Here is a 24,481-nt window from a genome sequence, read left to right as displayed (position 1 = left end):
TGCAGAGTTGGAGGGGACTTAGAGAAAGCGCTGAGGCTGAGAAGTGGGTGAAGATCATTAACATATTCATAGATCCCCACTGACTAAATCAGGTCATGCAGTGTCATGCTCATATAATATTAAGGCCATGTGTCATAATTTGGTAATCCTGGTCTCTGTTTATTTCTGTTAGGTGTCTGCTTCCTGTGTCACACCTGGTTTAATTTGCTCATTGCCTCACTTGTCGTTCATTTTGTAATCGTGCATACGTTGTCTTGGTTTTCACTCCTTCCTTGCCAGATCATTGTGTGTTTCGTTTCCCCAGTGACTTTGGATTTGCTTGTTTTGTCTGTTTTAGGATTTCTGTTTTGGACTTATCTTTGAAATATAAATAAATTATTTAGGTTCCATTTCTGCCTGGCTCCTGTCTGATGTCTTCTTTTTGGGACCGCTACATGCTACATTACGACACCGTGAGATTATTTTTTTGCTGCTTTAGTGGAACTTCTTACCAGATTTATGTTTGATGCATGGGGTTCAGGGTAGTTCTGCCACAGATTCCCACATCAGATGTCATCTGTTGATGTCACTTTCAGATATCAACCTGCATCAAGTTTTTAGCACATTTCCCACAGTTAGCTTGCTTTCAGTTTTTCACTTTTTAGATCCTCGCTGTGGGATGAAGTTCTCCTTTGTTTCAATATTTGATACATCTCTTTTCTGTACCTTTGCCTTCTCCTTGAGATAAAGGACATATAGTGAATATATTTGTATTGAAGGTGCATGTAGCTGATAAAGGAGAAGGTAAACTCTTTTTGTTTCACTTGCCTCATGTTTTATTCAGTCTGTGCAATCTCCACTAGCATCAGAAACTGGTAGTGGAAAACACAATGAGCCATTCACAGCTCTGGTGATCTCCATTGTACCTATGTCATCACTCTAGTCATTCATTTTGAAGAGGCTCATCTGTGAGTGTAAATCTATTTCAAAGGTGATTTTCTGCAAAGAGTGAGGAGATGAAGCTCAAACATTAGACTTACATGTTGTTCAGTTAGAACTTTTTCAGCTGTGAATTCAGAAAATAGTGTGAGGGGAACATTTTGTCAGTTAAGCCATCAGATGCTAACCGCAGCTACTGTAAAACTATGTTAAACGAAGAAAAAAATTAACAAATCCTGTGTGCAGCCTAAGAGTATTAAAAGCTTTCTATCATGATACGTCAACACAAAGAATTTCTTCTTTGTGTTTGCATTGTGAAGTATCCACGAAGGTGGATGAACAAATACAAATGTCTTAGATGAAAGGATGCATCTGATGATTGTATAGGTTATAAAGGAAATCAAATATTTAAATCAGTCAGGTAATGAAATATTAAATGGTCTTTTATTTTATATTTTTTCGTCTTGTATCACACGACTCCAAAGGCAGAATCTCTGTGATGTTTATAGACCAGGAGTTATGATCAGAGAAAGACTCACTATGTTTTGCAAGCTTGTGTGATGCCATATGACTACACTTATTATTTATCATTTGTGGATTTTTGACTGATTGTAAGCCATCCTGGGAGGCAATTTCAGGGCTTTTTCTTGCAAAGTGAAATTTGTAACGGAGTTAGTATACTTAGTTGAAAAGTGTCTCTTCATGCTGTACTCTTTCAACTTGGGAGTGATCTCTTGGTACATCACAAATTCTTCCTCTGAACTAACACTTAGGACAACCATATTTAGACTCCCATTTCTCTCTTTTGAAGCATTTATCTTAAGACTGTTTCTGCCATAACACACAAAAGTGTCACAGAAAGAGACAACTTGAAGTTTAATTCGGTCTAATATAAATGAGCTGTCTTTGTTGGAATCAAGTAAACTGGCATAAGAGATTTTTTACTTATCTCAACATTCATTAACAGAGCTGGGTTTTTTTTTTATAGATTTTTGCTCTGTTTCCACTCACGGATTGAGATTATGCAGGGGCAGCCTCTGGCCCTCGTACAATGTTTTGTCCATGTGGGTTTTAGACAGTCAGTGATGGAATTCTTTTGTTTTTAGATGGCAAAGGTTCACAGAGAGCCTGCTTCATCATTCACCACATATAACTCATTTTAATTCCATGACACTATAATCTGCGGCCTTGCACAGTAATTAAACATACACAATAGTTTGCTGATTTAACAGCTGAATTCAGTGGCATTTCTTTTATATGGAATAATTGTCATACTTGATAAAAGATGGTGTGACTTTTCACTGATCACATGATCCCTGCTGCTGAAAGTAGCTGCTAAGCTAAAACTGAAAAGTATATCCAAAAAAATAGTTGTACCTGCTTCATCAGTTCAGGAGATTGTTGAATATACCTGTTTATTCCCATTGCAAAAATGTTGCTGAGTAATTTAATCATTTTGATTTGAATGTTTAGTTAAGTTTGTTATGCTGCTTGATTAGAATCTTTTCATACTTCTGACACTTTTCAACATTTACTATGACATGGCTCACTGCATGGTGGTGTGGTGGTTAGTGCCATTGCATCACAGCAAGAGGGTTCCAGGTTCAAATCCAAGTTGGGTCCTTTCTGTGTGGAGGTTGCATGTTCTTGTTTGCGGGTTCTCTCTTGGTACTCTGGCCTTTTCCCACCGTACAAAAACATGCATGTGACAACAAATTGGTGATTCTAAATTGCTCCAAGGAGTAAGAGTGCACACGCATGGTTGTGTGTCTCGTTTGCTTCTGTGCGGCCCAGCGTGTAGCCATCCTTTCAACCAATGACAGCTGGAATAGGATGGAAAATGGATGGATGTTATCCCGCCAACAGAAAGTTGTTTAGCAGGTGATTTAGCTTTCCAAATGTCAACTACTGCTGGAAAAAGACCCCAAATCCTAGATGAAGTGAAGAGGAAATGGCGCATGAAGTGGTGCAAGATGGCAAAATTAGTGAATTTAGTTTAAATGATTGGGCAGTCATGGCAGTTTCTGGAGATTTCAACAAAGTCTCCCTCTTGTCTCACACACAAAGTTCCGTGAAAACAAAATAAGAACATCAATTAAATATGCACAAAAAGAATCACTAGAGAAAATTAAAAGTAGGATTTATTCTATTCAAAGAGACATGTGCAGCTACTCTGCCTAGCCTACATTCGGAAAACAGACCATAGTCTGCTTCACCTCATCTCCAACTATACACCCATTGTTCATCCGCTACCTGTGATTTAAAAAAAAAATAAAGCTTAAAGAAAAAGCCTCAAGAAATTCCAGCTTTGGGGCTACAGACAGGAATTCCCTGTGTGAGCCACATGGAGATGGACATCGGTGCCATGACTGAGTGAGTGACAGTTATCTTGTGTACGAAGAGGCTCATACCTACAAGGAGAGTAAGGTGCTTCCCCAGGAACAAGCCCTGGATCACCAGTGATCTTAAATGCTGCTGAACATGAAAAAGAAAGCCTTCAGGGAGGGAGACAGGGAGTTATTTAGAACTCTTCAAAACAGCTGAAAAAAGAAGATAAGAGAGGGTTAGAAAGTTTACAGAAAAAAATTATATAGCGCAAACCCCAGCAGAACAATTTGAGGCATGTGTGGTCAAGTATGAAAAAGATCACAGGCTTGAAGGTGAAAGGGGATCAGACTGATGGAGTTCTGAACAAAGCCAATGAGCTGAACATGTTTTTCAATAGTTCCACTTCAGATCAACAGTCAGCATGCTTCGCACCTGCTTCCAGCAACACAAACCTCACACCCTACATGTACTCACATCCTCCCTGTCACACCTCCATGATGTCACCCAGCACTTCAGTCATGGGTCCTAACACAGCCTCACCAACATTTCCCCCCTTCAGGACACACTTGGACCTCCCCTGCCTCCCGCACAAGCCTGTATGTGTGAAGCAGTTAGGTGAAGAATCCTGTGGCAACTGTTGTTGGTACGCCTCAATAAGCAAGTGAACACCGTTCAAAACTTGTTTGCCTATCACCATGCGGTTGATGTTGAAGATGCATCTACCTACTTCAGCGAGTCCTTTCTCATCTGGACAAAGTAGGCAGCACAGTGGCGATCATGTTCTTTGATTTTTTGCCACTGCTTTTAATACAATCCAGCTAGTACTTTTTTGTGAGCTCCAGAAAATACAGGTGGGTGGCTCCACAATCGCCTGAATTATTATTATTATTATTATTGACCTAACCAGCAAACCAAAGTTTGTGAGGCTCATTAACAGCTTGGAATTTTTGGATGTATCAGTGATGGATGAGAAGCTCTGTCCAGATGACTGGTCAACCACTTTTTGGCATGCTGTGGGAACAGTTACTTCATCTTGAACACAATCAGAACATAGGAGCTGATTTTGGATTTTAGAAGGAGCAGAAATAAGCCAAACACTATTTCTTTCAAGTTTTCCATCGAGGGATCGAGCTTTTTCAGTGCTACTTCAAATTAGTGGAACAGTTTTCCTACACAGTCTATATACTCAGACTGTAGATATCACTAAGTCACTGCTAAAGTCTCCCCTCTTCTCCTTGGCTTTAAACTCGAGTGGAGTATGCCATCTAAATTTAGAATTTGTTTTTATTGTCTTTATCTTCTTTTACTGGTATTTATTGCACTTCAGCACTTCACCCAACTTTTGTTGTTTTTAAATGTGTCTGTAAATAACTGGCTTTCTACAAGAAGGGTCAATTGGAAAATAGTATGAAATCAAAGCCCTCAAAACTTAACTAACACACCCAGATAACACGACTGCAGGTCTTAAAACCTTTACATGTTTACTCTGATCTAGACTCAAATGAATTGAGGTGCTCTGTACATATTCCAAAGTTCTATTTTTATGCATCTGTTTGTAAAAACCCTAAAGTCTACTTGTGTATTTATAAAGCTAAATCCCAAATAAAGAAACTCTTATTTGCATGTTTTTCTGTATCTTTTGTCAGGCAGCTAAGCATGTCAGAAATGGACTGAAAAACAATCCATTTAAACTTTGGGTAAACTGACAGTTAAGTTAATCATTTTCAGACCGTCACTATTTTCTAATAAAATCCTGGTTTTGTAAATGCAGCACCATCAGACAAACTAACGCACTATTTAAGTAACCTTAAGACAACGCCTGTACAGTAAATTTGTCTACACTTTCATGTACTTTCATCCTACACAGAAGGATTTGAAGCAGCAGTCTTGAACATTAAACAATGTTGTGATGTCAGACATACTTCGATAGTCAACTCGATTCCACTCCAATGCATGTAAATGGGGCAAGGATGGCGGTCGAATTAAATGGCAAGGTCAAACTCCAGCCATATTTTGACCTTACTGTTCTGACGGTCGGTACTTGTATATACAATAACTTAATACAGCTTATTTCACAATTTAACTACTCTCTTTTACATATTTTTGTAAATGAATGCAGTTTTTCCAGGTACCTGATGTGCTGCCAATGAATCAAGCAGCATCGTTTCACAAAATCACTTCAACATTAATTAGAACATAATTCTAATGAAATAAACAAATATGATTTTATACTCGGGTAGTTTTTTTGTCAGGTGCTTTGTGCACAGGTAAATCTGGCAGCTGTTTATTCAATTAAATCTGGCAGCTATATATTCAATGTATTAATGGTTTGTCAGACTCAGTAAAGATCAGAAAGGTATGCACAGTCTAATAGTTTATATGATTATACATTTAATTTGCCATCTGTACTAGGTTACACTGCATTAAACATGGATTTTTTTTTCCCTTCCTTGGTGAAGAAAATAATGGACTTTTTTCTGCTGATGGTTTTCACCCTTCCTTCAAAGTGACAGCTCTGACAGTTTGAAACCTTTCACACTGTGCTCACTGAGAATCCATGCCATCTTTTGAATGTGTACAAGAAAAAAGCACACACAGCTAACTCTGTGTGCCCCAAAATAAAACCCAACAGGTTTTGTTACTTTGGAAAAAGATGTTGGAAGGTCTGTGTCCTCTCACATGATAGTACCATGACAACTAATGACCAGTTTAATTTAGGACATGTGTATCTCCATTTATTCATAATGTCTCATGCTTTATCTGAAATAGTTTCCAATCTCAGATGTAAATAGGATTGCATATATATTCACCTGCAGTACATATATTTTTTATTTCCATGACAACAGCTGCACAATTCCTGTGAGCAGTCTGTAAGCTCAGAATTAGCTCCACATTACAGCTGGTCATGTTACTATAGTTGATGATCAAATGAGAGGTGCAGTTTGCTTAATGTAATTTGCTTCCTTCCCACCGACATGCCGCATGGACTTTAACATGGCAGCATGTCAGGGATTTTCTGTGCATTCCATTAAGATTCTCAGCAGGCAAAGTCTCAGACCACTGACACTACCACCCCTGATCGTGATGTTCCATCTCTTAGGGCTATTAGTTAGTATTCAGTGTGCAGTAAAAAAATATCGTGTTATTCCAGCACTCAAGAAGTCACAGAACTTGAGCCTGTTCACGGTTCATAAATATGGTGTATACATATCCATTTATTTCTCGTACTTTCATTCAAAATTATTTAGTTAAATTAATGAATTATTCTGGTACACACAGGATGCTGCACATTTCTTAAAATAGGAACCTTAGGAGGTTTTTAGGTTTTTGTTTCTCACTGATAATTTGATATGTATCAGTTTGGGCCAAAAACTTTCTATATAGAAGAATTTAGCATCATTTGTCATTTTGATTTGGTCCAGTTTAATCCAATTCTTAGCATTTTATTTATTGTAGATATCAGGATCCATTTTAAATTGAATAAGCTAATTCTACAAATTTGGTGTAGGTTATCCAGGCATCAGCTGTTATTGCCACTTGTTTTGTATTTGATAGGCCTTGTATGTTCCTGACCTTAACATAGAACTGTGGCACATATTTGTGGGCTGAATACGGTGTGCTTCGCATCTTCACCTCAGCTATAATGTGAAAGTCGTCTCTCTCAACCACAATTTTGAAATTGTATATCTTTAGCATAGAAACTGCAATTACTGTTGACCTCAGAAAGTTGAGGCTATGTTGATCTTTGTATTGTGTGCTGTTCTTGCTTCTGCTAACTGTCTTAGGGAGGTTTCACATATCATCTGACCATGTGAGTGTTGACATTTGTTGTGCTACTGCTGTACTCTGTGTTCTGTGTAATCAGTGTTTTACAGGCCTGATATGTTTGTGTTCAATTTTCCCTTCTTCTTGTAAACCTCAATGCTTTCCGTTCATTTTAAATGTGTTTCATTGTGAACTATATCACCATCTTCACATCTTTTTGTTTTATCTCACAAGCAGCAACACCGATATATTTTAGTCTTGTTTTCATACAGAAATCTTATGTTAATTCTTTGCTAAATGAGCAATGGAGCCTTAATTATCCAATTTCTAGTTGTAGAGTTGGGCCTCGCAACTTGTTTCTAATACATTTAGATACTTTCCCGTGTTCCATGTATTAATGTCTTTATTACATTGTTAGTGGGCTGCAATTCACATTGACTCTTTACACCTCTTTGAAACACAGTTCAGAATTTTGCAGAGATTTTGTGCAAATATGAAACTTGAACCAGTGTTAGAGCTTAGGTCATAGATCATATCCTTGTTGAAAAAATAAGGAGAATTCAGAACCACCAATACCTATGACTTGTAATGAATTTCTATGCCTAATGCTGAGATGAAATGCGCTACAAAATGTATGACTTTCAGGGATCTATTGTTATTGCCACTGGCACTGAATGTCAAAATAACTAATGGTAAATGTAAAGAATAAGGGATATTAATCTTGATTAATTTAAGCGTACCTCCCAGACATGGTTTTTCTTTGCACATTTAGTCACAAAGTCACAAAGCTGTCAGACATTTGCATTTAAACTTGAGAATAGAAGAATAAGTGAATAATAGTATATAGTACACTGTGTCTTTTTAAATTAAACTAAAGGAGTCCCAGACAATTGAAAAGTGTCTCTTATGTCCAACACCAAGTCCAAACTACAATTAAATCCAAATTAGATTGGTGGAATTTGCCCAGTGGTTGACACATGACTTCATGGAAAATAGTGCCATCAGCTGTTCATCTCAGTGACCCAAATCAAGTTCTTGAATGTGAAAGATTCCTCCTATAGCCATTGTACCCTCAATTACAACCTCTCTCTGTCATCTCTAATCTATGAAAAGCCATGCGCCAACCATAATTGCCTACATGTAATGCTGTCAGGTTCATGAGCATTTGGACAGTGACACAATTATTGCAAATTGTCCTCTGTATTCCAACTAAATGGATTTGAAATGACACAATCAAGATGTGACTGAGGTGTTGATTTTCAGCATTACTTCAAGGGCTTTTTCACAAATCATATTTCTATATTTTACTGTCTAAGATTGGATTGGTGGCAGAATTTTTGGGATCTGGCTTGGAAAAAATTCCATTCCATTGTTCCAGTGAGCAAAACCCCAATTAACTTAACATCACCACCTCTGTTTGTGTTGCTGCAACTTTTAAAGCTATGTTATGATTCACTGTGTGGTAAATAAATTATGTATTGTTCTGGCTCTTGAGAAGTCATAGAGCTTGCGCCTGTTCATAATTTGCAAATTTGATGCATGTAAACCCATTTATTTAGTTCAAAATGAGAGCGTGGCTATCTGTTTACTTCTTCCTAGTATTTCTGGCTATTGCAAATACATAACATACATCTGACTCGGATCAGTTCACACAGCTTGTTCTACATTTCAAGTCTAATGGAAATCTATTGTGTTGGGCATGAAACTTATGGGAAACTCAGCTCCACTGGAGTGACAGAAAATGGCAATAGACGTATTGGTTCTTTCATGAGGAGGCTGAAACGTTGCCAAAGTAACGGAACATATGAAACACATTTTTTGTAATATATTTTATGCTTTCATAGCCACTGGAGGCTCGAGTCACACTCATTTAAAAGGTAGAAATGTAGCTATTCCCTGTTGCACTCTTTATTGGGATTTTTATTGTTCTGGCACAAAGAGTTTTATGGGATTTTAGTAACAGATTTAATTATCTAATTTGTACATGAAGCAATTTTGGTTCATGTAGAAGGAGACACGAAGTGTCTTTTTCATTTCTTGGCATAAGAAATGCCACTCTGAGAAACTCACCAGTGTTTTTACCCTTGAAAACATAATTCACAGGATCAGTTGGGTATGCAAACAGCGTCACAATAATTCAGTTATTCATGTAAAGGATTTTTGCCATTTTTCTCAATTTCCTCCCAGTTTAAACTAAAAATAGCCTTAGGTTAAAGTGCTGTTCTGAACAGGGAAAATTAAGCAATGTCTTCAGTTCTCTCAGTCTCCCCTCTCTGAGGCTTAGACTTTTTTTTGCAGCACTGTATTTACTGAAGTCTATTTTTCAGTATGACTTGAAGTCTTTTTTAAGGCTTAAAATTGCCCATCACTGAGGATATGGAACTGAAATAGATGCTTTGGATTCAGAGCACATTCACAACCCACGGTTTTGTCAATCACTAATAAGGGTGTAATTGGCATGTTGATAGTCAAAATGATTATGCCTCAAATTATAGCAACCTTTTTTCTCATTCATCAGCAACTAATCAAGCTTGACTGTCCATAAATAAAACAGCTTTATATATCAACATTTATATAAAAACATATATTGCATATGTAATTGCATATTTCCAAGGTCTGAAATGCTGCACTTCTCTTTTTTGTGTGTGTCTGGCAGCAGCTGCCATGTGCAAAACTTCAATGGTTTCCGACGATTTTAAAGTCATGAATTGGAGCCAGTGATACTAAAAGACAAGCATTTCCTTTTTGTAGTGAAGATTCATCTGGAGAATTTTAACTGATTTCATACGGGTTGTAGCATTATTTATCCACCAGCATGTCATTTTTATAGTGTGTGAAGATTTTCTTTTATTTTGCATTTTTCTCATTCAGCTTGACTTGTTTTTGGCAAAGTCATGTCTCTTAAATTATGAAGACCCTCCTAAATTTGTACAAAAGAAAGAACAAACTCTGCCCGAATGACCACAAAAGTGAACACATTCATACACAGAGGAAGAGTAAAACCCCAAAAGATTTTCTGATGTTCTGCAGGTCACTCATTGTTGATCTGTTTACATCTCTGTTGTTTACATTTTTAAAAACAGTTTAATTTAGATGGAATTATTAAGCATACCTCCAGCAATTGAACCTGCAACATTTGACTCGTTATATTCAATACCCATTTACCAGACACATGCATTTGACCCAATATTGCCTTGTGATATTAAGTGATATCCTTCCACTTAAGATGCAATTTTCCCTTATAATTGTCCTCAGTCAGTGGTGACACTCCTTTAGCTCAAATGTGAGTTAAACATGACTTTCTTTAAATGTGTAATTATTTATTAAATGAAAATGTGTCCTTTTGTGGCTCATTTGACATGTCCTCAAATGCACCACAATTTGCTTGTACTGGAATCAGGAAGCCCTGCTTAAACAATTTTATGTGTGTCATTAAATCGCATCCTCTATATCCAATGTTGAATTTAATCAATATAATACTGCTGAACACCATCGCCTCACAGCAAGAGGTTCCAGGTTCAACTCCCAGGTGGGGCCGTTCTGTGTGGAGTTTGCATGTTCTCCCCATGAATGCGTGGGTTCTCTCCTGGTACTCCGGCTTCTTCCCACCATCCAAAAACATGTATGTTAGGTTAAATGATGACTCTAAAATTCTCTTTAGGAGTGAGTGTGAGCGTGTGTGTGGTTGTTTGTCTCGTTTATCTCTGTGTGGCCCTGTGATGGACTGGCGACCTGTCCAGGGTGTACTCCGCCTCTCGCCCAATGACCGCCGGGATAGGCTCCAGCCGCCCAGCGACTCGACCAACGGATTAAGCGGGTATAGAAATTGGATGGATGGATGGATGGATAATACTGCTGGCTTAACCCAGGAATATTCAACAAGACTGATATTAACTACTTGTGTTCTTCCCATGAATCAAGTCTGCCTTCATTTTTTTTTGCCATTGCTTTAATCTTAAGGCTTACATTCTTCTCCAGCAAGTTGCCATACCTATAGCAACAGCCCCCCTAATAATTCTGAAGACGATGACCATTTGATTGATATATTCTCTGATGTTCTTTTCCTGTCCTACCTCCTCACCTCCCCAGTGCTGGGTGTTGTTCCTGAGCTCTGCCAGTGCCGAGACCTGGAGCTAGACTGCGACAGTGCGCAGCTTCAAGATATCCCTGTGGTGGCGATAAATGTCACCATGATGTGAGTAGAAAATAACCCTTCATTTTTTCAGCATCATAAAGCTCAAACTATCCTCTTGAAGCATGTCATCAATGAGTTTGACTGTCACAGCTTGTGGGATGTGATGTAGCAGATGTCCGCCCTCTAAGACCACATCTGAAAAAAAAAAGTGAGGACCTGTCATTGCTTAGAAAACTTTTACAAAAGTATAAACTGTCATCTTTCCAAGTATGTTCCTGATTTTGTCACATTTTAATTGGAAACTTTAATTGAACGATTATCGATTTGTCCTAATGGAACAACCATTATCAACGATTTGGTTGTTCTCTATCTCAGATTCTGCCTTTATCAGTGCTTTTGTGAAGTTAGAAGACAAAAAGCAATTTTGGGGGTTTGTTTTTAAGAACTGATTTGAAATTAATGTTCATTGAGACAAAATATTGTTTTTTTTGGTAGAAAAATAAGAAACAGAATAGGTGGGATTCAGGAGAAAGGTCATGGTCATTTCCAAAAAGATTATGAAAATTTCACAAAAATAGAAATACCAAATGAAGTAAATGCAGTGATTTGTTCACCTCCACAGATATATTATACTTGTTTTTATAATTTCAAAAATTCAAGTTAAATACATATTTAAAGGTGAGATATTACAGGTTAAGACTTTTTCTATTTTACAGCAGCACCTGGAGAACTTAAGAATAATGTAAGATTTGATTGTTTTTAAAAAAAAAAAAAATTGCTCAACAACATCATTAACATTATATCAATGACAGAAGTGCTGGTGAACCTTTTTATTGAACAATGTAATTAGACATTTCTGATTTTAAACAAAAATAATAATAAGGAGAATTATCTGAATATCTCATATAATGTTCAATAACCACTCTGCTCCCAGCTGTTACTGTTATATAATATAATATTATATAATGTGACATGAATGTGGCATTACTTACTGTCAAGGCATCCAAGGAACATGTTTGGAGGTTTGAATGGGTTTGGTGGTTAATGTATGTGCTGTACTTGTGAGTTGGACTGCACATACTCATTTCAGTAAACCTGACCTGCTCATCACGAGTACCAAGACACATGGTACATACTTGTACAACTTGAACATACATAAGAAGCAGACTTCATACCCACGCATTTTGTTTTTCCATAATAACCTTACATTGTAAACCTCTATCCCGTGATTATTTCTTGGACCACAGGAGGCCTATGTTTGATACTGTTGGTTAATTTTTGAGAGAACAGCCTACATCTGTCAAAAGTCCGTGAAATAGCAGCAAAGTGTTGTAGCGTGCACATTTAGAAAAAGACAAGTCAAAATAGATTGTGTTAAGATTTCCCAAAAGTCCAAAAAATGACCACCTCCAGAACCCTGACATAAAAGCGTCTGAAGGGATGAGCCTTTAATCATTTTTTAATCCGTTAAAAGCTTTGGAATCAAACAGCTTGTCAACTCAGAGCCTCTCGATGCAACAGAATTAGAAATATGACTGAGCTACAGTCTGTCAAGTTTAAAGATTAAAATTTCAAGTAATTGGCTTTGTATTTTATTTCTTTGGCATGTTTTATTTTTATATTAGTATATAAATATATATATGCTCGACACTGTCTGTCCCAGTTTGGGGGTCACGACCCAGAGCTCTGGTATTACCACTGGCATCGCTGTTGCCTTCACTTCCCACATCTTTTAAACTTCCGCCTTCACCTGCCTGCATCTTACACCCTGTTACTATAAGCTGGACTGTCTTGGAGGCATCTTTGCACAGCCTACATCTGGGCTTGTGACTGGTGCTATAGACCCCTGAATAAATGAACGCATACTATTGCACTGTTAGCTCATAGCTGCTGTGTTGCTGTTATTGGCGGCTATCGGGGGGCTTATAGAGGGCTTTGTACACACTAGTCTACTGGGATGACGTCATCGACACCCGCCCATTCATTCATTCATTCATTCGTCTTAAAGTATTGGTGAAATAAAGACAGATATTGCTTTATTTAGAGGCTGCATCGTCTAGATGATATTTACATTCTCGAGGAATGTAAATATCTTCCGGAGGACGCCGACTTTCACCAAACTGCTCTCAGTGAGTAGATGAACGTATTTCATGCCAGAAATAAGGTCTAGGTTTAAAAATACCATTCCCCTTTAATAACTATACGATTTAAATTTAAGGTGAGCTGAGTTATGTGACCATATCTGAAAAGTGAAAATCAGTGGACTGGTCAGCTGTTTACATGTTGAAGTACTCATGAGATTTTGTTCAAGTATAAATCTCAAATTAAGTAAATATAATATAAATTCTGTCATTTGATCACGATGCGTCTACTCTCCCACAGGTCCCTACAAAGAAATCGATTTAAGAGACTGAAAGGATATGGATTCTTTAACTACCAGAACCTGCAAAAACTGTACGTTTTTCACTAATTGTGCTTTGCATATATATATATCTTCTTTTAAATGTGAGTATCAAAAGAATAAACTCTTCATTCAGTTGAGCATAACATTTTCACTCATGGTCTGAGTGGCAAACAAAAGAGTTTTCATCTAAGGCAAACAGGTCTACTGGGAACGCTGACAGAGGTGATTGTTCTGCTACACATACGAATCCATTCAATGCCAACTTATGTTGCTTATCAGAAACGCACAGTGTCACTGACAGTGGCACCACGAGATCAGGTCTGATCCTTTGCCAGGAGCCATTTGGCTGCATCAGACAGTCAGCCTACAGTCGCTTGACCAGATTGAAAACTTCTCTTAGATGTGCATAAACAAACAGAATGAATGCAGCTGTCAGCAAAGGTCTGTGGAGCTATGTGATATGAAAAAGGATGCAAGGCATTAACAAATAGCAAACTTTGATGTCTGCTAGCTGGGCTACTACCCATGAATTTAGATGTTTTTGCAAGAAACTAAGAGAAACTATAAGAAAAGTTGTTTTTTGTCACTCAGCAAACATATTTAAGTATTGTATCTGCCATTGTTTTGTTTATCAACTTATTTGCTTTATTTTTTCCTAAGATATCTCCAGCATAACAACATTCAAGACGTGAGTCCTGATGCATTTAGAGGGCTTTACAACCTAACAAGACTGTGAGTAAAGCTACATTTTTGGTCAAGATATTTAATGTGCACTTGTAATCGTTCAATGTTTTTTTTTAATACCTCTGTGATTCAGCTGATTATTAATTATTCATATTCAAGCAACACAACCGTAACAGCTTGAAAAAATGAATTCTTTTCAGCAAATATTTATGTTATATTATTTATTTATGCAAAGTTGCATGTATATTCAACTGGATCATGATTTGAGATCACTTATTTTTCCTCTGTCATACACATGACAAGATAGGAACATGTATCATTATATAATACAGAGTCCAAGAGCACAACAAACTGCATTCTCACAAATGATCATAATCTAATTCAGTAACCTTCATGTTTTACATCGGACTGTGTTAGTTTTAGTTATCTAAAATTACAACTTAGCATATACAGTTATTAAATATATTTCTATATTACAGCTATTACAACAACAAACAGATGAAGACCAAAGAAGACCAATTAGCTATTTAAAGAAGTGTTTTTGCTTAGCTCAGACGCAAAGCAAGACTCAAAACAGGAAGGGGGTTGAATATTTAATCGCTTATGTTGTTAATTGTGGAGGTGAGGCCTGGAGCTGGAACTGCACAATCCAGGTTGAGCTCAAGTCATTGGCTGTGGTCTGTCAGGTTGTGTCAGAACAAGGTGCCAAAACCTGAATTGGTGTGGAGCACAGATTTCTGGAGACTTCCAATGAATGAGCTGAGCCAAAAGGCAGGCAGGAGTATGAGCTATTTTTCAGAGAGACAGGCAGACAAGCCAAGTAGGAGCAAAGCTGGATGGTGTTCAAAGAGTATGGTAAGCAAAAGATGAGCATACAGAGGCTGGAGAATTGAAGCACAAGCAGAGCAGAGAAATTACTAAAAGCACCGCAAGACAGCAACGAGTAGTCAGCTGTAGCATAGAACCAGAACTGAGTAACTGACAAGCTGCCGAGGCTGCCCGAGCTGAGCGGGTATATATTTACCCCCGGGGTTGATTGGTGATTTGTCTCAGGTGTGCAGGTAGACAGGAGAGATGGAAGACCAAGGCATGTTCAAATACAAGCACAAAAAAAAAACATTCAGGGACTCCGAATGTGGCCATAAATGTGAAATATTTGGAACTGAATACAGAGGAAAATATATGGAAATTGTTTTTTGCACATTTGGCCAGAATGCGACCTTAACACTACAAAATAAACTGAGGTTTTAGACTGCAATGCCTTCCAGTTTTATGGCATCAGTGCAGAGTTACTGTTGTGCCCCCAACAGTAAAACCATGATGAGTAAAAGCTTTTCATCGTTTTCACCTATTTAAATGTTGTATAATATTGCTTCTCTTTGATGTCCTCCTAAAAGCGTTTTTTTTTATTCAAAATTTAGCCAGCCATGGAAAAGTGACTTTCTCGATCTTGTTAAAGGGCTTTATGATTTTCTGTACTTGTTTGAATCATTTTTCAGACCTGGAAATTATTATTCTTTGAGCATCTTTTGGTAAATTTGAAAAAATGGAGCCAAACGATATTGACTTTGTTGCCAGATTTAATTTAGTCCACTTCAAAGCCTTAACACCTTCTACTCTTTTATCAGTATTGCAAAAACATACTCATATGATATAAATATCAATACAGGAACATTAACATCAAATAAATCTGGAGCATCATCCACCATCCTCCTTGTGCCATGAACAAAAAGGCTAATTCCAGAAGCTTACTTGCGTCATGCTCTTCCTTCTGTGAACTCTATTTTGGAGTTTTCCAGCTGTTAGGATGCTTCTCATGCAGAAAATGCTGTAAACTCTTGCGGTAAATTCTTATTTCAATTGGCAAATGTAGACACTGCTACATCTCCAATCATATGCGAGTATATGTGTGTGAAAACATCTAAAAGTTTCCATCACACAGCTTTAGAAGTACTAATATACAACATGGCCAAATAGAATTCACCTCCTGAATTTGACTGAGAAAATTGCTGGGAGCCTCCAACTTGAACAGGATGCAGTGATTGATATGTTTCAACTGGCAGCGAGTTATTTAAGCCTAACCAATGCAGTACCTTTTCAAACCACGTTGAATCCTTTAGTTGTGAAGAAGATCTTAGTAAATTTAAAAAGATTCAAGTTATTGATCTGAATAAAGCAAGGACATTACTGATACTGCTGAAACTGGGTTGGGAAGTATCTAATGCATTGTTAAAACGTGGAGAGATACAAGTAAACAATCATCAAGGTGGAAATTTGGTTGAAAAAAGATCTTGATTGATGATTATTATAAGGTCAGAAACATTAGCTTCATATTAAATGCAACAAACTTTACTATTACTGTTGTGTTTCCATTCATAGATATCTGAGCTACAACAAGATAACTGTCCTGATGCCGGGTGTGTTCAAGGACCTGCACAAGCTGGAGTGGCTGTATGTCTGCTGTAGTAATAGTACACTGTTTACTTTTCTTCTGCCTTCATTGCCGACATAAATTCTGTCACACACATCTCAAGTTCTGCAAATAGAGAAGGCTGAAGCAATATCCTATTGTTGCAGGATCTTGGAAAACAACAAAATCCATCATATATCTCCAATGACATTTTCAGGACTGAACTCCCTTGTTTTACTGTGAGTTTTTACTTCAGCTCTATAAAATTGTTTCTCTTTTTTAATTGCTGTGATGTCCTCTAATTATTGTTAAGAGGAGGTGCTGCTGTTCAGAGTTTCTTTACTAAAACTTCATGAGTGCTTCCACCTTAGGACATGAAAGCAAAATGAGCATCACCTTGTTTCCTTTTATTTCACTGATTGACAGGGTTTTGTTGAACAACTCTTTGACAAAGTTTGATGACATCTGTCGAGAAATGCCCAAACTGAACTGGCTGTAAGTCGGATGTCAAAAATCAAGAGTTTCCCCTGTCATAAAAAGTGACAAGTCTTCTGATGAACTTATCTCTCTGTATGTGTTTGGATGTGGTCGTGCGTGCTCTCTGTGTGTGTGTGCGTTTCATAATGTCCTTGCAGGGATTTGGAGGGAAATCTCATTGAAATGATTGGAAACGTCTCCTTCTCCTCATGCAGCATGTTGACAGTTCTGTAAGTATAAATTTACATAATTCAAGCCATGGAAGAGGCAAAGTTTTTGCTTTCAGTTTTTTAATACTGGCTGAGACTCACAAATCAGTTTCACAAAAATTGATTGCAGCCTCTAGCTTGTGCATGCAGTCGATTCTGGCAGTTAATTAAATGGGATTAAGAAAGGTCAAAAAGTAGTGATGTAATTCCTGTTTTGTATTTATTGCCTTTCTCCAGAGTTTTACAGCAAAACAGGATCAGCTATATACATGAACAGGCTTTCTCTGTCCTTCGAAAGCTTGGGGAATTGTAAGTTCTTTCTTTTTTTCTTTTATATTTATGGGGACAAAGTTTACGAAAGAAAAAAAATACAGAATTTTCTAGATTTTTCTAAAACAAAGCTGAAGTTATCCACTTGGTGAAGACATGTTCTGCATGATGACATTCACAGTCTGTTTGAATAGTTTGTGATTGCTGCCTGACTAGAAGTAGTACAAACTCTGAAGTGCTGCTGAAAACAAGGACTGACATGATTTCAAGTGTCTAATAATATCACATCTGGAATGAAGGCTTCATTTAACAAATTCATGCCCGCTTTTAATGACAACCATTTGTTGTACTTTTGAGCCTTAGGATGGCCATTTGGATCAGTTAATTTGTTACAGTCAGTTAGTTGTCCCGTTCATTATATTTGTTGAATACTTTTTCCTCATAGGAGTAAACATCTCAGTTCCTGACTATATTCAAGTTCCACCAACTATTTTGTCAGCAAACAAATTGCCGAAAAAGCAAAATTTTTTAAACACAATCTTTTATGCTAAATACAATAGAATAACCTTGATTATCGCACAGAGCTCTGTGATGAAGGAATATAGACACAAAAATGAATAAACGAATGCAAGAAGGTATGTGCAAGATGTAAAATGGTATATACAACATACAGTATGTTGACACAGGTGAAATGGTAAGTAATACTGATGATAAGTGATGAGTGAGTGTGCTTATTTAGGGTGTTCTGGAGAGGATAACATTTTCATTTGAACAATCCAAAAAGTTGATTTAAAATAAGGAAGTGAGTTAATTTGTACTCCGTATAGAAACATTTTCTGATTCTCAGCTGTCATCATCACAGCAATCTGATGATATATAGATAGAAATAATAGCCCATGAGCTGTGGGAAATTTGAAGGACTTGGACCTTGATACTATCTACCAAAGTTGGTTTATCAAAGTTCTTTTGATTTTTGACCTCAAGATATTTTTGAGAAACGAATGAGAACAATGAGAAAAACACATTGCAACATGAAGTTTCTTCACATGTATTTTGGCATGTTTGAGCTTCATCTCGACATTATAGGAGTAGCAGTATGAATTACAGTCAACATCACTTTTAGTACGGTAATTGATGTTTAATTTTTGTGGTTCACTTCACAGAACAGCTCTTTATTACTGACTGAAAACCCCAGACGTTGAAAGTTGTAATAGATGTCAGCAGATCTTCACTTTTTGCATTAGACGTTGTCTCCCTCCTGAGTTTTAGCCAGTTTGTTCTTGCATTGATCTTCACAGAATTCTCACTCTGTCTCCCTTTCATTTTATGTGCCTTCATGTTGCCTGTACAAAGCTGATAAAAGCCTTGCGACTCCTCACAGCTCCTCTTCCAAGGACCTGTGAAATTTTTATACTTCCGTGCCAGCAGCAGCAGTGTCCGGAGGCAATATGTTGTGGGCTTGTCCGTCCCTTTCTTGTCAAGAGTTAGGGTTGGGGTGCAACATCTCAAGAAAATGCTAAGAGAATTTCTTACAATTTTGCAGAACGTTCCCATATAATTAAAGGTTAAACTGGTTGTATTTTATTGGTCAGAAGTCAAGATAACTGTGACATGTCCTTTGTCATAATTCAAGAATCAGTAATTATGATATATTGTACTGTTGGTGGAGACATGCAGAAGGACTTATTCTCATTAATGATTAGAAATTTTTCTTTTGCCTCAGGAAATCTTTGAAGGGCGTTGTTAAATTAACTATAAAATTTGACCACTAATGCTCTCATTGTAACATTAGTCATTACTGTCTTCGTCTAAATTGTACCTTCTATGCTTTGGGCTGGGTTCTTTAAAATGCAGCTGTTTGTGTTTGACTTTAAGAATCTGGATAAGACAAGTGCAACTCCTGAGAGTGGGAGCGAAATTCACATGATCGCATAACATGTTTGTGCTTCTTAGAACTATATTTCTTATCTTTAAGGGATAAGCCTGGCAACTTCCTAATTTTCTTTTGAAAGAAAAATCAACCATATTTAGTTTTATTAGTCTTATTAGAAATAGAAATAGAAAAATACTTTATTCATCCCCCAGTGGGGGAAATTCAAAAAATTATAAATATTTACAATGATTTCATACTAAACAACAACAATATCCATCCATCATCTGCCGCTTATCCGGGGGTTGGGTCGCGGGGGCAGCAGCTTGAGTAGAGAAACCCAGACGTCCCTGTCCCCGGCCACTTCCTCCAGCTCTTCCAGGGGGGACCCCAGGGCGTTCCCAGGCCAGCCGAGAGACATAGTCTCTCCAACGTGTCCTGGGTCTTCCCCGGGGTCTCCTCCCAGTGGGACGTGCCCGGAACACCTCCCCAGGGAGGCGTCCAGGGGGCATCCTAACCAGATGCCCGAGCCACCTCATCTGACTCCTCTCAATGCGGAGGAGCAGCGGTTCTACTCCGAGCCCCTCTCGGATGACTGAGCTTCTCACCCTATCTCTAAGGGAGAGCCCAGACACCCTGCGGAGGAAACCCATTTCGGCCGCTTGTATTCGCGATCTTGTTCTTTCGGTCACTACCCACAACTCGTGACCATAGGTGAGGATGGGAACGTAGATTGACCAGTAAATAGAGAGCTTCGCCTTCTGGCTCAGCTCCTTCTTCACAACGACGGGTCGGTGCAGAGCCCGCAACACTGCAGACGCCGCACCGATCCGCCCGTCAATCTCCCGCTCCATTCGTCCCTCACTCGTGAACAAGACCCCGAGATACTTGAACTCCTCCACTTGGGGAAGGATCTCATTCCCGACCCGGAGAGAGCATTCCACCCTTTTCCGGCTGAGAACCATAGTCTCGGATTTGGAGGTGCTGAGGGAGGGGGGCCACACCCATACCTAGAAGCTTGTCTTTCCCCCCTGAGCTGTCACCTTATCGTGGTGGGGGGGTTTGCGTGCCCCAATGAGTCTGGGAGCTATGTTGCCCGGGGCTTCAAGCCCCTGGTAGGGTCACCCAAGGCAAACAGATCCTTGATGAGGGACCAGACAAAGAACAGCTCAAAAGACTCCTTATGATGAATAAGAAATTTGGACCTTGTGATCCCTTGCCCGGATATGGGACACCGGGGCCTCCCCCCGGAGCCAGGCCCGGGGGTGGGGCCCGGCAGCGGGCGCTTGGTGGCCGGGCCTGTGCCCATGGGGCTCGGTCGGGCATAGCCCGAAATCATGACGTGTGTCCCCCTTCCGACGGGCTCACCACCCGTGGGAGGGGCCAAGGGTGTCGGGTGCTATGTGAGCTGGGTAGCAGCCGAAGGCGGAGGCCTTGGCGGTCTGATCCTCGGCTACTGAAGCTAGCTCTTGGGACGTGGAATGTCACCTCTCTGATGGGGAAGGAGCCGGAGCTGGGGCGCGAGGCTGAGCGGTTCCGGCTAGATATAGTCGGACTCACCTCGACGCACGGCTTGGGCTCTGGAACCAGTCCTCTTGAGAGGGGTTGGACTCTCTTCCACTCTGGAGTTGCCCGTGGTGAGAGGCGCAGAGCAGGTGTGGGCATACTTATTGCCCCCCGGCTGTGTGCCAGTACATTGGGGTTTACCCCAGTGAACGAGAAGGTAGCCTCCCTCCGCCTTCGGGTGGGGGGACGGGTCCTGACTGTTGTTTGTGCCTGTCCAGGCACTGGAGAATGCTCCTACCGGAGACTCCCTCGTTCTGCTGGGGGACTTCAATGCTCACGTGGGCAATGACAGTGAGACAACAACAATAATGATAATAATAATGATGATGATGATGATAATGATATTAATAATAATAATAATAATAATAATAACAATAATAACAATTTATTAATAATAATAAATCATCATCATCATCATCAATGACGAAATAAATCAAATAAATTTGAGAAGAACATGTCAGCAGTAACTATTAAAAAGCCTTATGGCTGTGGGGACGAAGAACCTCCTGAACCTCTCAGTACTGCAGCTGCTCCTCTGACCTGCCAGGATGCTGTGGAGAGGATGTGGAGAGGATCCACAATTATTATCCAAAACAGAATATAATTTCTTCCTCATCTGTTGCTCCACCACACCACTTAGAGGGTCTAGTCATCTGCCTAAAACAGAACTGGCCTTTTTTTACCAGTTTGTCCAGGCGCCTAAATTTTTTTCCCCCAAATTCCCCCAACAGACAACAGCATAGAACAGTGCATTCTCAATGATAATATGATAAAACATGCATATCATATCACTACAGGCATTGAAGGACCTGAGCCGTCTCAGGAAGAAGAGACGGCTCTGGCCCCTCCTGTGCACTGCTTCTATGTTGGCAGACCACTCCAGTTTATTATCCAGCACCACCCCCAGGTATTTGCAGGTCTGAACAGACTCTATCTCCCCTCCATCAATGCAGACTAACTGGTATGGAGTTTTAGATTTCCTGAAGTCCACCACCAGCTCTTTGGTTTTGGTAGTGTTCAGGAGCAAAAAGTTATTTTTGGTCCAGCCATAGAAGGATTCCACAAGGTCCCTGTACTCCTTCTCCTGTCCACCGCGCACACATGCCACAACAGCCGTATCATCAGAATACTTCTGTATGTGGCAGGATTCTGAGTTGTACCTGAAGTCTGATGTGTACAGGGTGAAAAGAAAAGAAGCCAAAACTGTACCCTGCGGAGCCCCAGTACTGTATTCTAGTGTTCCAGAAACACATCTCCCCATCCTGACATACTGTGGTCTGGTAGTCAAATAGTCTATAATCCACGATGTCAGGGAGGGGGCCACACCCATACCTAGAAGCTTGTCTTTCAGTATGGGAGGCCGTATGGTGTTGAAGACACTGGAGAAGTCAAAGAACATGATTCTCACATATGAACCAGGCACATCCAGATACGCATATGCCTGATGCAGCATGTACAGAATCATGTGGGGTCAAGATCCTCAGCAACATGCAATCTCATGCGACGAACAAGGAGTCTCTCCAAGGTCTTCATGATATGAGATGTCAAAGCCACCAGTCTGTAGTCATTCAGCTCCACCAGTTGCCCTAATTTGGGCACCGGTATGAGGCAAGAAGTTTTCCACAGCACCGGGACTTTTTCCATCTGAAGGCTCATATTGAAGAGCCTATGAAGAGGGACAGCCAGTTGACCAGCACAGTCCCTCAGAAGCCTTGGACAGACTCCATCTGGGCCTGCAGCCCTCCCTGACTGAAGTCTCCTGAGCTCAGCTCCAACCTCCTCTATAGTTTACAAATTATAGTTTACTTTTAGTCTTAACGTGATTAGAAATTCACCAAAAAAGCTTGTATTTTCTTTGAGGCACTCTTAAATCATTAAGTCTATACACACTGAATTATAAATATCCCTCATTTGGTTTAAACATCATTTAACATGTTTTAAGATGTGCTTGTTTTTTCTTATGCAATTGAACATGATCAGAAGGAGCGATCATACTGTTAGGAGTGGTTTTATTAATAAATTAAATGAAAATCACATTTGAAATGTTATCAAGCTGATGAAATAGGGATTTAATGATTTTGTATAGACATATATTTTCTGTAGCAGCATATAAGTGAATGCAGTAGACAGTCATAAGAAAAAGAAAGTACACAGTTTTTCAGTTCTAAGGTTTTACGTATAAGGACAGTATAAAAAGTAATTTAGTCCTCACCAGGCCTTAAAATTAGACTAAAATATCCTCAGATGAACAAAAGTACATGACATATTATACTTAGAAAAGCAGAAGCAGTGTTTTAAAAAAACTAAGCACGTAATTATACATGATTCAGTTGCTTTTAGAACCTAATCTTTTTTTCTGTGTGATGTTATCAGTTTCTCAAATCGCTGTAAAGGAATTTTGTGCCACCTTTCTTTACAGTAGAGCTTGCTTCAGTTCATTGAGGATTGCGGCATTTGTTTTTTCACACCATTTTTAAGGTCCCACCACAGCATTTCAGTCAGGTTGAGGTCTGGTTTTTGATTGGAACTTTGAACCTTGATTCTTTTCTTTTTCAGAACATTATGATCAAGAATCAGAATGATCAAACATCTCCACTTTGGTCTTCTCTGTCCAAAGGACATTGTTCCAGAGTTATTGTGGTTGTTCAGACGTAACTTTGCAAACTTAATTTGTGATTTTTCTTATTTATTTTTTGGAGAGAAGAATTGTTTCCAGATAGATCATACTTCTTTGGTCTCTTTCTAATTGTTCTGTCACAAATTTTAAGATTTATCATGCTTACTGAGGCCTGTTTTTTTTCTTTTGAAATATCTCTTAGCATTACAGGGTCTGACCTTAGGATGAATTTGTTGGGACATCCTCTCTTAGGAAGATTGGCAATGATCTTGGTCGTTTTCCACTTGTGAATAATACTGACAACTGTAGAGTGTTGCACCCCAAATTGTTTAGAAATGACCCTATAACACTTCCAAGATTCAGTCGGTCCTCCTTGGCATAGTGTTAACACACACCTGAATGCTCCAAACTAGCAAACAATTCTGCTTTTATGGTGGTGCTGAAGATTAATTCTGTGCGTATTCATATTCATAATGGAATACAATGTAGTTAGGATAGATAATAGTGCATGATTATTTCCCAACTTATCTTACTTTCCTGTTAGTTGTCTGTGAAACTGTAGTGGAGAAATGGAGAAATCAAAGAAAAGGAGAGTTTTAAAGAGATTATTAAAGAGAACAAAACATGGTATCATGTCTTTAAATCTGCAGTAAAGACTGATAAGATGGCTCTGATGAAGTTTTGTTTTCCCTACTTGCAAATCTGTTATTGTTGATGGGTTCCGGTTATGGAAGCCATTCTGGCAAAGAAGATAAGACATAATCAGAGAAACATGAAAATCGTGGGTGTATCAAATTTTGGAATTGTATTTAAAAATAGTGCCAGTAT

General features: G+C 38.9%; 1 protein-coding gene across 1 annotated transcript in view; it reads left to right on the top strand.

Moving 5' to 3' along the window:
• Positions 1–24,481, top strand: part of rxfp1 (relaxin family peptide receptor 1) — an 84,219-nt gene that overhangs the window by 48,393 nt on the left and 11,345 nt on the right. The window contains exons 4-11 of the mRNA XM_072395235.1: positions 11,101–11,206; positions 13,529–13,600; positions 14,211–14,282; positions 16,614–16,685; positions 16,812–16,883; positions 17,071–17,139; positions 17,280–17,351; positions 17,568–17,639. Coding sequence (XP_072251336.1) covers positions 11,101–11,206; positions 13,529–13,600; positions 14,211–14,282; positions 16,614–16,685; positions 16,812–16,883; positions 17,071–17,139; positions 17,280–17,351; positions 17,568–17,639 — 607 coding nt within the window. The remainder of the gene's footprint in view (positions 1–11,100; positions 11,207–13,528; positions 13,601–14,210; positions 14,283–16,613; positions 16,686–16,811; positions 16,884–17,070; positions 17,140–17,279; positions 17,352–17,567; positions 17,640–24,481) is intronic.

This window comes from Leuresthes tenuis, unplaced genomic scaffold (genome assembly GCF_036924035.1).
Source record: "Leuresthes tenuis unplaced genomic scaffold, fLeuTen1.0.hap1 SCAF_11, whole genome shotgun sequence".
NCBI classification, from domain to species: Eukaryota; Metazoa; Chordata; class Actinopteri; order Atheriniformes; family Atherinopsidae; genus Leuresthes; species Leuresthes tenuis.
This window is presented reverse-complemented; position numbering and strand designations above follow the sequence as displayed.